This window comes from Primulina tabacum, chromosome 1 (genome assembly GCF_025594145.1).
Source record: "Primulina tabacum isolate GXHZ01 chromosome 1, ASM2559414v2, whole genome shotgun sequence".
Taxonomy (NCBI): Eukaryota; Viridiplantae; Streptophyta; class Magnoliopsida; order Lamiales; family Gesneriaceae; genus Primulina; species Primulina tabacum.
Genome location: NC_134550.1, coordinates 52,525,076 through 52,538,527, shown reverse-complemented (window position 1 = coordinate 52,538,527; position 13,452 = coordinate 52,525,076). Strand labels below are relative to the sequence as shown.

The window sequence follows — 13,452 nt, the reverse complement described above, 5'->3', positions numbered from 1 at the left end:
AAATGAAAGGGTGAGGGTATTATAGGGAAATATTGGACAAAAATTTATAAAAAATTTACAACGGACGACTCGTTAGTCCGGGTCGAACCGACGAGTCGACTGTTGCATAACAATTACGTCATCGTGTACGTTGATCATCAATGACCACCAATCATGACCGTTGATTTCAAAGGTAATAATAATAATAAAAATAAAATTGTCAAACAATCAACTCAACGATTCGACAAACTATCAATAAATCGTGACTGTTGATTTCCAACAACTACTTGATCGAATGAACGTGGTCGTTGATTTAAAATAAAAAGTAAAAATATTTGACCCGGTGGGTCGAATCCGTCCAACCTGGCGGGTTGACGAGTTCCCTATCCATAAAGTGTAACGAGACCGTCTTAGGACAATTCCGGGTCAAACCCATTGACCCGGTTCACCTATCTATTGACCTTGAGTCGGTTTTGGTTCAGGTCCGTATTAACCCTACCCTTGGCTAGGTCTACTTTTGGCTTCTGCAAATACTCTGAATCGGAACACTACTTTGAGTATCTGAGGAGTTGTCCGCCGTCCGCACCATGTGCAGAAAACTCTAAAGTCCTACAAATGTAAACAATATTGATGATATAACATCACTTGCCTGCCGCTAAATTACAACACACGAAATAAATGTTGCGTCTTCTCAAAAAACAAATGAAACAAAGTTGTTAATTTTTTCGAAAAAAAAAATTAATGATTTGATCAAGATTTTATAGAGAAGAGATTTTCTTAAAGTGGCGGAACGAAATACCACTCCCACTGATTACAAGCATAACTTGCATCTAACCCAGATGATGAATTAAGAACCTAGTAACCAGAGCCAAGGGGGCGGTCGTTTGCATTATTTTTCCATTTCCTTTTGATATAATGAATTTTAATATGAGCTTTATCTCCGTCACATGTGTTACGTACGAGAGAATCAATGTCAATAAACTATTTCGATGGATTTAATGGTTTTGGACAAAAAAATCCTAAACAAAAAAAAAATTCAAATTACTGTATGAAGACTAAAATTTGATCAGTTACAAGTCTAAAACCCAAAATATATCAACTTACCTGAACTAAAATCGCATTTTTCCTCGATTTAACTCCCTCTCCATTCAGCTTTCACATATTTACTATTACAGTGTTGCTTACTATTTTGCATGGTTACCAGCCGAAAGACTAGTCTAGGGTACTCGGAAAATTTACTCTTGTCTAAAAATTATTAGATTAAATTATTGGATTCCATGAATTCCACATGTTTCATACGGGAGTCTTCTTTTCTGTCTTGAGATCCGATGGTTGAATTGTCACAATACATTCCCATAGAAAAATCGGTCACGGAGTCAGAAAATAGAGATTAAGGGGAAAAAAATTTAAAATATTTTAGGGCAGACAAAAGCAAATATTAGGGGAGAAGTTAAAAATAATAATTATTTTTAGGGCTCTAGTCAATGAAATTAAAAAATTAAAGGGTGCGGTCGCACTCACCAAAATGAGAAGGAAAAAGTTCGTTGTTTTCCTTTATTTTATTTATATATATTTTATTGTGTGTAATATAAGCTTCATTTTTGTCACTTGATCAAAGTAGAAGAATCAACTGTTCCAAATAAGCAATACACGATGAATTTAGTGGTTTTGTCAAAAAAAATGACCAAAACAAAAAAAAAACTAAGTTACTCGACGAAACTATTTTTTAACAAATTACAATACTAAAACTCAAAACAAGTCAAATTAAAAAATTAAAATTGTAATTTTTCATACAAGTTGTTAGCTTGCAATTGAAGAATAGACCAACCACTCAACGTACAAATTCTTGGGATTATTCTATGTCACATCTGGATTATTTCTCATTACTATGATGTGGTCAAATATTAGTCATTAGATCGTCAACATATATGTCAACTTCAATAAAAAAACGAAAGACTCGCATGATGTAATGATATTACAAAAGATTGAGAAACACTTACAACATTGACTAACACAAATTCTTGGGTACATGACCAACTAGTCTGCATATTTAGAAATAATTTAGCCAACATTTCCAAAATTTGGTGGTTTTTAAAAAGAAAAAAAAGAGGACAGACACAGTGAAAGGGAAGTATCATTGGCATGGCCAAAATAATTCATTCATGTGATGCACAGTTATTTGCCCCAGGGCAAACACTAGCACCAGAAGATAATTGGATGAAAAAAAAATCACAGTAGGTATCTTGTGAGACGGTCTCACGAATATTTATCTGTGAGACGGGTCAACCCTACCGTTATTCACAATAAAAAATAATACTCTTAGCATAAAAAGTAATACTTTTTCATGGATGACCCAAATAAGATATCCGTCTCACAAAATACGACCAGTGAAAACCGTCTCACACAAGTTTTTGCCAAGAAATTATGATTTATTAGCATTGGAATAAAATTAAAAAAACTTTATTCAAAAGTACACCTTAGTTTGCCTTCTCAGTTTCATCTCGTCACTCCTCTCAATATTTGTGGAGTTTCAAGATGTCTTGAATTATCTCACGTTGTGTTCGAGTCGATGGATTTTAAATCCCTTAATTATGGATGAACATAATTCAAATTCATATGCTCAAACACAACACTAAATTTTTCAACAATCGAATCCTTTTCTAGCATAATTTCTTGTATCGATTCATTATGAATTTAGTCATTGTTGTTCAACGATAGTTTATTGATTCGTGAAAGGTATTGAAATTTATGATTTATTCGATTCGGTGTACGAAATAATTGATACCGATTGCTATTTTCTTTTCGTTTTAGGGCAAATCCAAATCAATTATCATTAAAATTTAAAAGTAGAAAATGACTACACGTTCCTTGCGGAAGATTGAGGAAATCTTTTTCAAAATGTCACATTTTTTTTTTCCATGTCCCGACTTGCTGAGCGAAAAATAATGCATGAAAATTGCTACTATTTCATGAGTCGAGTTGATAAGAAATTCGTTTTACAAGATACAAAAACTCATGTGAAATGGTCTCACATGTCAGTTTTGTGATACAATATTCTATTTGGGTCACTCATGAAAAAATATTACCTTTTATTGTAAATATGGACATGATTGATTCATCTCACGAATAAATATCTGTGAAACCGTGAGATAGATACACAAGAGACTTATTACTTACAAAATTTACATGTGAGACAGCCTTACGAGTGTCTTTGTATTTTTAAATAAATCATTGTATTTGCACCTTTTTTTTAAAAAAAATGTAATGAAAACTAGAACATATCATTATTAATCAAAAGTTTTTAAACACATTTTGTTCTTGAAAATTGAAAAACACAAAACTCACGTGGGATCGTCTCACGAATCAATTTTATGAAACAGATCTCTAACACGATCCATTTCATGAAAAATTATTATTTTTTATGTCGAAAGTATTATTTTTCGATGTTAATATATACCGTATCAACACATCTCACAAATATAGATTCATGATATCGTGGCCGATCAAGAGAGGAAAAAAAAAAGGTGGTGGGGTGGGGGGTTAGTATTCATTGAACAGAGCCAACAATTTCATAACCCTTCTGTTCTCCTCTCTTTCTGTATTTATTATATATTAATTAATTTTCAGATTCCATACGGGGCTCTTATTTTTTGGGCCTTCTTTAATGGATCAGAATGTGGCAAGTTTTGGACTATTTTCTATCAGCTATAGAACAAAATTGATTTTGGGTCGGCCTAGTCCAGTTTAATATAGTTGCCCCTGTATTGTAAATATTTCCCAGTAAGCTTCCTCATGAAATATGCTCACAATTAATTATTGTTTTCATTTTCAAAACCATTGGGAATTATGTTCGATTTTCTCTATCAACATCTTTTTGTCTGAACTTATATCATATATAATACAGTTTCAATATTAATATTATTTTATTTATTCTTTTAATTATATAAATTGTTCATTATATACAACAGCTACTTCCAACAATTTTTTATATCATATTAAAACATTCATTAAATAAAAATAAAATAAAATAATTCTCAATAAAATTTGTCTTCTTAATCTGTACTAAAACACAAGTAAACTGGACGGAGGAAGGATAAAATCTTTGGCTAAATTCGATTAGCTTGCTTTTGATTTTTGAATAAAAAGTTTTAATTGAGTCGACAGTTTTAAAATAATGGGAGTTGTCGAATTATCCAACCGATTTCGGTATTACTCCTTAGAGGTGAAGTCAACATCAGCGTGTGGGCTTTTCAAACAAATTAAAAGACAAACTAATATGTGAATCACAAAATCGTCTTTTGTCCAGTAGCCCAATCCCTCCACATATCATTTTTTTTTCCACACGTGGTTCTTTCTTTATTTGCACGTGCCTAATTTATCATCACTGAAACACGTGTATTTTTACTCTTCTTTTCTTAAGGTATTAGCAATATTACTTTTATGTGTTTTAATTTAGTAATATTATTCCTTCCCAACGTCGACTTGGAGTCTGGAGACCAAGCATGCGATGGCAAACTCCTCAATTTTCTGCCCATAAATATTCATTCATACACGTTGCACATATATACAATGTAATAGATATGTGTTCGTATATATATATACACACACACATAAATATCTAAATTCAGCTGCATGGAATAGACTTTGATTACAAAGAGATCTAATCCTCAACATCACTAGAACTCGTTAAAGCGACCAACTCTTTGTGGGGAAACTACTCCAGGCAAACAAGAAGATTGCAGGAATTAAGAAAAACACACATGAAGGAAAGAGGCATCCGGCGGAGAGATGAGAGTGAAGAACCGGCGTTTGAAGCTGGTCGACGCAACAAGAAATCGAGGACCTTGACATCGCCTGGTGCAAACGAGCCACCGCAACTGAAGTTTCCCGAATCCATGCAGAGGAGTCTCCCTCAAGCCAAGTTAACCTTACACGATGCTGCCAAGAATTCTCAACCGTCGAGTCCTGATTATTCATCTTGTATTACAAGATCACTAACCCACGTGGAAGAAACTTGTTTGATCGATTTTCCAAGTAAGAAGGAGGTTGTGGATGATGCATCGATGGATTTCGTGATCGGATTCGTAGACGAAGAGGAGAATCGAATGCATGAAATAAGATTATAAAACACCCCCACCCCCCCACCCCCCCCCGCATTGTTTGTCCAATCACGGTAACATCCTGAATTCAAAGGCTAGTTTGTTTGTCCCCCTTCTCTCTCTTCCTTTCCCTTCAACAGTTTTTCGTTTTAGATCTAGTCCAATCGTACATAAAATCGTGGAGATTTTGGATCATTTTATACAAACTAACGAGTTAAAAAAAATCTACACTTAATTTAAATATAATCGCGAGGTATATACCTTCCAAAATAAGGTAATTGGCAGAAGAATGCAGCACAAGGTATCTAAGACGACCACATCTTTTTACGAGAATGGACAATTATATGCTATTTTCAGATGAATAAATGTAGATATCTGGAAAAAAAATGAAGATGAAACTTCATTCTTTCATCATCTAGCATCCCCTGTGCATGGAATGCATGCACAAGGACTTTCAGATAAAACACCGGAATCACCAAAAAAATGAGTACCTATATAACATAAAATTTGTCATAAAGCAACCCTTGCAGAACACAAATTTAATACAGCGGTCCCTTTCACGGAACTTAGAACCGTCTTTCCTGTTGTCCGGTGTTAAACGTTGGTCGTCCTTAAGATAGGGCAACGATCTTTTCGAGCGCTGCATTTGTGCAAATAAATGAGGTTAGCTACACAACTGAATAAACTCTTCCAGGAAACTCAAAATTCATCACTTTCACTAAAGAATTTAATCAATTATAATAGATTATATACCTTGAGAAAGAAGAGGTCCATCCTGTGATTTTGTGTTACTGGTAAAGAAAATTGCAGAAATTACAATTTGTGGATATAATTAAAAATAGGATGTTTAATGCAGGCTTTTACATTAATATTACATGACCAGGTGAATTGAATTACAGCTGAATGACAAAAATAGGCATCAAGTTCTGGTGTAGTGAGGCAGGATTAAAATGGAGAATGATAACAGAATTAGAGACTAATAAAGAGATGTAATAAAAAAAACTCATAGAGCTAAATTTGTACCTTTCTTTGGTCAAAGGTTCATCTTGTGGTTTCATTGCTGGGAAAAGTAAAACTTCCTGTTGATAGTGATGAGTGAACAATTCATAAAGGTAGGCGAGAGTATAGGGAAATGAGTAATAAGTTAAAGATGAGGAAATCAAATCACTTATTATTGTTCTTGGAAAAGATGTGGTGTAACTAACCTTAATGTTCTGTGAGTCGGTCAACAACATCGTGAGTCGATCAATACCCAATCCCCAACCACCAGTGGGAGGTAGCCCATATTCAAGAGCAGTACAAAATGTTTCATCTAAGGGCATTGCTTCATCATCACCCAATTGGCGATCCTAGTTTAAGAGTAGAAACTCCTTCAGAATCCTACCACAGCCAAGTTTACACAAACTCTAGGCTTCGTAATTTTATACCTTAAGCTGATCAGCAAAACGCTGACGTTGTATGACAGGATCATTCAACTCGGTGTATGCATTGCAAAGCTATAAAGTTGAGAACCGAGATATTGTAATACAGGTAAGTCAGAAATTCAAACCCTAAAAGTAAATAAGAAAAAGATGAATGAGATATCTGATGATACCCACTTACTTCACGCTTGTTGATGAACAACTCAAATCTCTCAGTTAGGCCTGGTTTTGTCCTGTGCCATTTTGCCAATGGACTCATGATCTCAGGATGATTGATAATAAAAGTGGGATTTGTACATGTCTCCTCAAGAAAATGACCCACAAGCTGTATATTTGTAAACGCTTAAGACAGTTAATGACAGAAAGAGAGGTAAGGCAGTGATGGACAAAATAGAATAGCACGTCAATGGATATTCACAAGCAGCCCCCACAAGCCCAACGTTATTTTTCGCATATTTGCTCAAATATTCAGTGACGAATGTTTTCGCTCGAACGTATTAATGTGAAATGATAACAATGTCCACACTTAAATTCACAGGTTGTGATCACCGGCGAAGGAACTGACGGGCCCCAGAGAAAGCAAGTCCATATGAAGACTTTCAAGTCTACACCAGCAGGGGGCCTCACGAATATTTTCAAGCTCAACAAAGCCATTGTGCAATAACCCAGATAAAGATTTGAGGTAATAGTTATGCTTTTCTACTCATCTTGTAAATTCAAAGAAAAGAGAATATCTTACTTTGTCTAACAGCCTAGTAGTTGTTTGAGGAGGAGGACATTTGATTTCAAATTTTGAACATGCATCAGCCAAATATTTATTGGCTTCTTCACTTGAAAGATCCTTGGGTATGCTAAGGTTTGCCACCTTCTCTAATTCATCAATCATATCAATTCTCCTGTAGAGGCATAAAAGAAATATAGCAAGTTATGTTATTGATATTGAAATGCATGGAATGTAAATGCAAGCACATCAAGTAACCTGAAAGGAGGAGTGAAGTCAATCTCAATGGGATCCATATCCAGCCCATTGGCATGATATTTAATTTTATAGCCACCGGTAATTTCCTTGATCATTCCTGTCCCAGGAATTTGTTCATCAAACTCCAAGACAGAAGCAACATCATCTGTGAGTCAATAATAACCTATATTTGGCACTCACCGCCAAGCATTTCTTCTGTGAGCTTCATCAAATCATTGTAATCAGCAAACGCCATGTAAAACTCACAAGTAGTAAATTCAGGATTGTGAGTTAAGTCGATCCCCTCATTCCTGAATTGTTTGCCGATTTCGTAAACACGGTCTACGCCACCGACAACTAACTCCTTGAGATATAGTTCAGGTGCAATACGCATATAAAGTTTCATGTTGAGATCATTGTGATGGGTCACAAATGGTCGGGCAGCAGCCCCCCCAGCAATCATGTTCATCATGGGTGTTTCAAGCCTTAAAGAAAACAGACAAGGAGAATTTTGATTTAAAGCATATAACCAAGATATAGTCAGAACATCAATTTAGACTAAAGACAATGCTAGGCATACCTCCAAAAAATCTCGTAAATCAAGAAAACTTCTGATGTAAGAAATAATTTTTGACCTGGTCTTGAATATTTCTCGAACCTCCATGTTTAGCATCAAATCCAAGTAACGCTGCCTATACCGTGTTTCCTGGTATGAAATGTTCCACTACTCGTAAAATGATCTAAGATAGATGAAGACGTGATCGAATGCATTTAAATTATGCACAGAATCACTGGACGAATGGATAGAAAAGTCAAACAGGATAAAAGGCGTAGTGCGGTAAAAAGATAAGGTGTAAAAGCAATTTAAAAAAATACTGGGGTCAGGTGTCCCCATTGAACAATAAAGAAAAGCCCAATTATTAGTGTTATAATGCTTATTTATGAAACGTTCGTTTTTAAATTGAGCTTAATATGTGGAAGGAAAAACAAAACGATGATCGTTAGCACCTCAATACACAAAAGATATCAAGTTGATAACGTGTTTTGGGCTATAAATTAGTAAATAGATCAGCAAATCTCAAACTCAAAGTTCATTGGGATTTATTAATCTACATTTTCATGTTCATACGGAAAGCTCTGCAATTCAGAACTTGAAAGAAGATAATTAAAAGTTACTAAAAACATTGTTACTAAAATTGAATCATGGAGCAAGTCCTCTGAAGTGATGACAGGAAAAATAACTTTATGATTATCACCCAGATATTTCTTTCTTGCCATGCATAAACTATCCAGTAGTTCATCATGCATAAGTAATATAATAACTTGTCTAGGGGCATTAATTGGTTCCAAAGACTTTTAACTTCTTGATTCAAGTCATATAGTGTGCAGTGCATGTGTGGGTAAACTTAAAAAAAGCAATCACATGAATGTCCAAATATCCATAGCTTTGTTCAATACCTGGTCCTTCAATGTATAGGCCTCAAGATTCCTACCACTTCCTGGAACCCAAACATCAGTTACCTGTCCAGAGTAATTCAATGTCAATGAAGTCATACATTATTAATTCATTAAATTGGTCAGCAACTGAAGGAAAAAAAGTGTCACCTTAGCATTGTCAGAACCTGGACCAATTTTTGGCCGCGGCATCATATGTAGACAATGAGAAAGAACTACAAATGTTTTTGGAAAAATACTCAACTCTCCCCTTTTACTTTTACCTACAAAATTAAGTAAAATAGGAGGAAGAATTACGTGAAGGGTCTGGAAAAGTGGCATTCAGAAGTAGGATGATTAATCACTTCACAAGGAACTACACAATCATACCACTGAATATAAAAAACTCTTCCTTAAATTACTATCAAACACATCACACCCAAAGAAACAAATAGTTGCCAACAAATTATCATTCAATACAAGCATCACATGCTGTACAAACCAATACAAACCTTAAGTTCAACTACCTAAGTGTTTAAATAAACTATATACCCTCTCTCACAGAGTAAACAACAGATCTAAAAAATGCAACCGCTATTAGGGATGGCAATGGGTAGGGTATGGGTCGGATTTCATACATCCATCCCCATACTCATTTATTAAATTCATCCCCATACTCATCCCCATACCCATCGGGTATTGAATTTCATCCCCATCCCCATACCCATCGGATACCCATACTCTACCCAAATACCCTATTATCATATACAATTGAATTTTTTCACATTTAAATTGTTTCAATGAAGTTATGAATATTTAAAAAATTATTTAAATGAAAAATAAGAAAAATTATTAATGATAAAAATTTGCAAAATAAACTTTGTAGAAAAAATAACAAAACATTAAAAATAGCCCAAGTTAAAAAAAAAACCAAAACAAAAACCAATAAAAAAACAAAGTCACGTACATTCCAAACTCCCCAAATTAATTGGTTAAAAAAACCCTAAAATGAATTGGGAAATATGCAAACAAAAAAGGAATACAATGAACCATAATCAAGAAATAAAGTATTTTTCAATTTTTGAAGTCAAACATGGAATAAACTTACCAGTGGAGAAGATGAGAAATTGAATGCAAAATAAAAGAGTGGTAAAACCTTAAAACGTAAAAGTGAAAGTGAAAGGAAGAGAAAAAAAAAGTACCGATTTACTTGGATTTGAGAAGATGAATCTTTAATATAAATAAATATAATTACTCTATATATACATATATACATACATGTATATCTATATATATTTTTATATATATTAATTTAAACGAAGTATTCGGGTCGGGTGTGGGTCGGATTATATCAAACCCGCCTCCATACCCAAACTCGAAAATCCCCATACCCGATTACCCAATTATTTAATCGGGTCTAAAAATCCCTCCATACCCTCTTCTATTCGGGTCGGGTATCGGATCCTCCAACGGGTTCGGAGGAAATTGCCATCCCTAACCGCTATCGAAATGCCTTCAATTTCACACCTGAAGTAAAATTCCACAGAGGACAACTTTTTCACCTTCCAAATGCATTCTTACAAAACATAAGTCTAGATTTGAAGAGACATATTTTTATCAATCTTGGTCATTGTGTTTTAATGAAGACATTTAGGTATACTGCTGTTTTAGAGTCATAACGTATTTTGTTCTCAACATATTTATCAGAAAAGTATGCAAATTTACAAGTAATATTTGCAGAATGTTTTGCATTACATAGATCACTTCATCACAGTCATGAAAATGACACAAACCTGGAAACCCAATGATACCAACAATATCGCCTCGCTTGACAGAAGAGTGAAATCTAGAGAACTCTTCCTCATCTAATTCAGATTTCCTACACGACCGATTATGATGATGGTGAGAGACCGTATGCATGAGAAAAATACAAAATAAGGACATTCCAGCAAAGAAAACATAGCATGGGTTGATCTATTTCTCCAACATTATTGGCACAGCATCCCCTAGCCAAACCAGTATTCCCTTACTGAAAGTCACCATCTTCTACTTAATAGAGGAAATAGCACACAGCTTATTTTCGTCGCTTTTTCTTCTTTCTTTGTACAACAGAAAATTGGAACCCAGAATCAGGAAATAAAGGAAAACCACATAATCCAAATAAGAAATTAATTGCAAAATTGCCATCCTGTGAAATAGACTATATACAGAACTTTCTAAGGAAGGAAAAATTCTTCGTATACAACAAGTGATACAAGTAATCACAGATGAGGAATTGGCTGAAAGAATATGCAAAATTCAGTTATGCTTCTTCACTGATTAAATTAGCATTCAAAACCACAATTGTGTTTGTCACATGAGACATCTTATAATATAGATTACATTCATTAACTCAATCATATTAGGTAGATTGAAAAGTGAGTTTTTGAAAACAATAAAACGTGGTCAAAGTATCCAAGTATCAGCAATAAATAATTTGGAAATAACAGGGCACAGAGTATGGGCTTCAGTATAAGGGGTCCATATCCAGGACACTGTAAGCTAAAAACAAGATATGCAACTACCTTGCATCAGTCATAACTTGAACTTTAGCACCACCACCGTGCAAATCATAAAAGAATAGCTTTGATGATGATGAGCGTTTGTTCATTAACCTCCCTTCCAAAGGAAACATCAATAACATTAATCAAAAGTAGAGCACCATTATCACACTTGGAATAAATCACATATATAATCTCTAGTACCAGCTATTCTTTCTTCAACATCCTCTAGATGATCTCCACTATTTAAACTTTCATATTTCTTTACATATTCAGGGATAGTCAATTTAGCTTCAAACTTGTGAGGATAAGGATTGCTTCCAGATTCCTTCTGAGCAGCGAGAAATCTGAGTCTATTTTCATAATATTGCTGCATATACGAGTTAAAACATTGCATTCAGTGAAAGATTCTAGATCGCCTTGATAAAGGAACAAAATAACTCCTACCCAATCCCATATAGATTATAAGGAAGAGAAGAAAGAAAAAAACCACAGCTATAAGAGGAAACCAATACAATAGGCCTACCGTTGGATCCATGCCCTCATCTTCTGCAGCAGGTTTCTTGGCCGGCTGCCTTGGCTTGGCAGAGGCCTGAATACAATGCCACATTCATTATAATGACCAGATAAACATATAAAAATGTTGCCGGAAGCCAACAGATTAAATTATGCAGTTCACACTAAACAAAAAAAAAATCATTTTCCTTCGAATGTGAAACAGTCACTGAATAATAGGAGGAAATATAAAAACAACCTAATTACTACACAAGTTCTATAAGACCCACTTATCAAGGAAACCTCAACATCCAAATAAAAATAATAAAACGTGAATACCTTCTAGCTTTACAATAGATTCATCACCAAATGCAAGCATCTATGCTTTTCTCCATTAATAGAACATTTTTCACCATTAATTCTGCCATATATTCCGTAATAATAAAATTTGGAAAAAAAGGCATATTTAAAACATTCACAAATCGGAAGAATACAGATACAGTCCTCTAAACAAAATTTTCTCCATCGCATAATACAATATAAACACACACTAAAATCCTAGCACAAACTGTTTACAGTCTTAAATTCGAAAGCTGATTTGACATTCTGAACAGGAGTAACAGCCAAAACCAAGCCGAAATGAGAGAATTAAACAGCTTAAGAAAATTGACATTCAAACAGAAAGATAAGCAACCAATAAAATCACACACAAACAAAAACAAAGGTCGTCTGCATATGATTGTGCAATAAATAGCAAGTACCATTTCGGAAGTTCAGGAATGGGGAAGTGCGATGCCTCAGGTCGATTAAAGTTAAAACCCTAGTTTCAGGGGGTAAACTAAAACCTTGGGGCCAACTTGATCAATATATTTTCCCAAGTCCTGGGCTTAGTTACTGTCGTTTACTAGAGGGATTGGATTTGATTGGGCTTTGGTGAGATTCGGACAAGCAACAGCAGCATTTTCTAGCAAAAATAAAAAAAAAAATGAGCTGTATGTAATATTTTGATTTTTTATATTGTTAAATTTTCATATTTTTAAAATTTTTTTTATTTTTACACTTTGTCGTTGATGTAACTCCGACATGACAATAACTCATCACATACCAATATGGTATTCACGCATGTAGTATCACATTAGCGCTTATGAATAAAATGATTAAAATTGTCAAAAATAATAACATACAGAATTGATATTAATTTTTAATAATATGGAGGAAGATGAAATCACAATTTTCTCTTATTATCTTTGCTATATTCCAAAGAGTAGATCTCTTGTGAGATGATCTCACGAAGCTTTATCTGTGAGACGGGTCAATCATACCGATATTTATCAATAAAAAGTAATACTCTTAACATAAAAAGTAATATTTTTCATTGATGACCTAAATAAGAGATCCGTCTCACAAGATACAACTCGTGAGACCGTCTCATACAATTTTTTGCCTACTCTAAAAGCTAAACAAATTAGAGTAATTGTTTTTGTTTTTTTGTTTGTTTGTTTTTTTTTTGGTGGGACACCAAAAAT

The 13,452-nt window shown here is 34.2% G+C and overlaps 1 protein-coding gene across 1 annotated transcript; it reads right to left on the bottom strand.

The window, feature by feature from the left end:
• Positions 1-5,382: 5,382 nt before the first annotated feature.
• On the bottom strand, positions 5,383-12,843 carry LOC142548472 (lysine--tRNA ligase-like). The gene is made up of 17 exons (XM_075656819.1): positions 12,688-12,843; positions 11,958-12,023; positions 11,636-11,801; positions 11,456-11,549; positions 10,685-10,770; positions 9,063-9,175; positions 8,916-8,978; positions 8,037-8,163; positions 7,659-7,940; positions 7,479-7,575; positions 7,239-7,395; positions 6,681-6,824; positions 6,506-6,574; positions 6,284-6,427; positions 6,102-6,157; positions 5,832-5,869; positions 5,383-5,718 (listed from the first exon to the last, which is right to left on the bottom strand). The coding sequence occupies exons 1-17, from the start codon at positions 12,688-12,690 to the stop codon at positions 5,690-5,692; spliced, it is 1,734 nt and encodes a 577-aa protein (XP_075512934.1). The 5' UTR covers positions 12,691-12,843; the 3' UTR covers positions 5,383-5,689.
• Between the last annotated feature and the right edge of the window lie 609 nt (positions 12,844-13,452).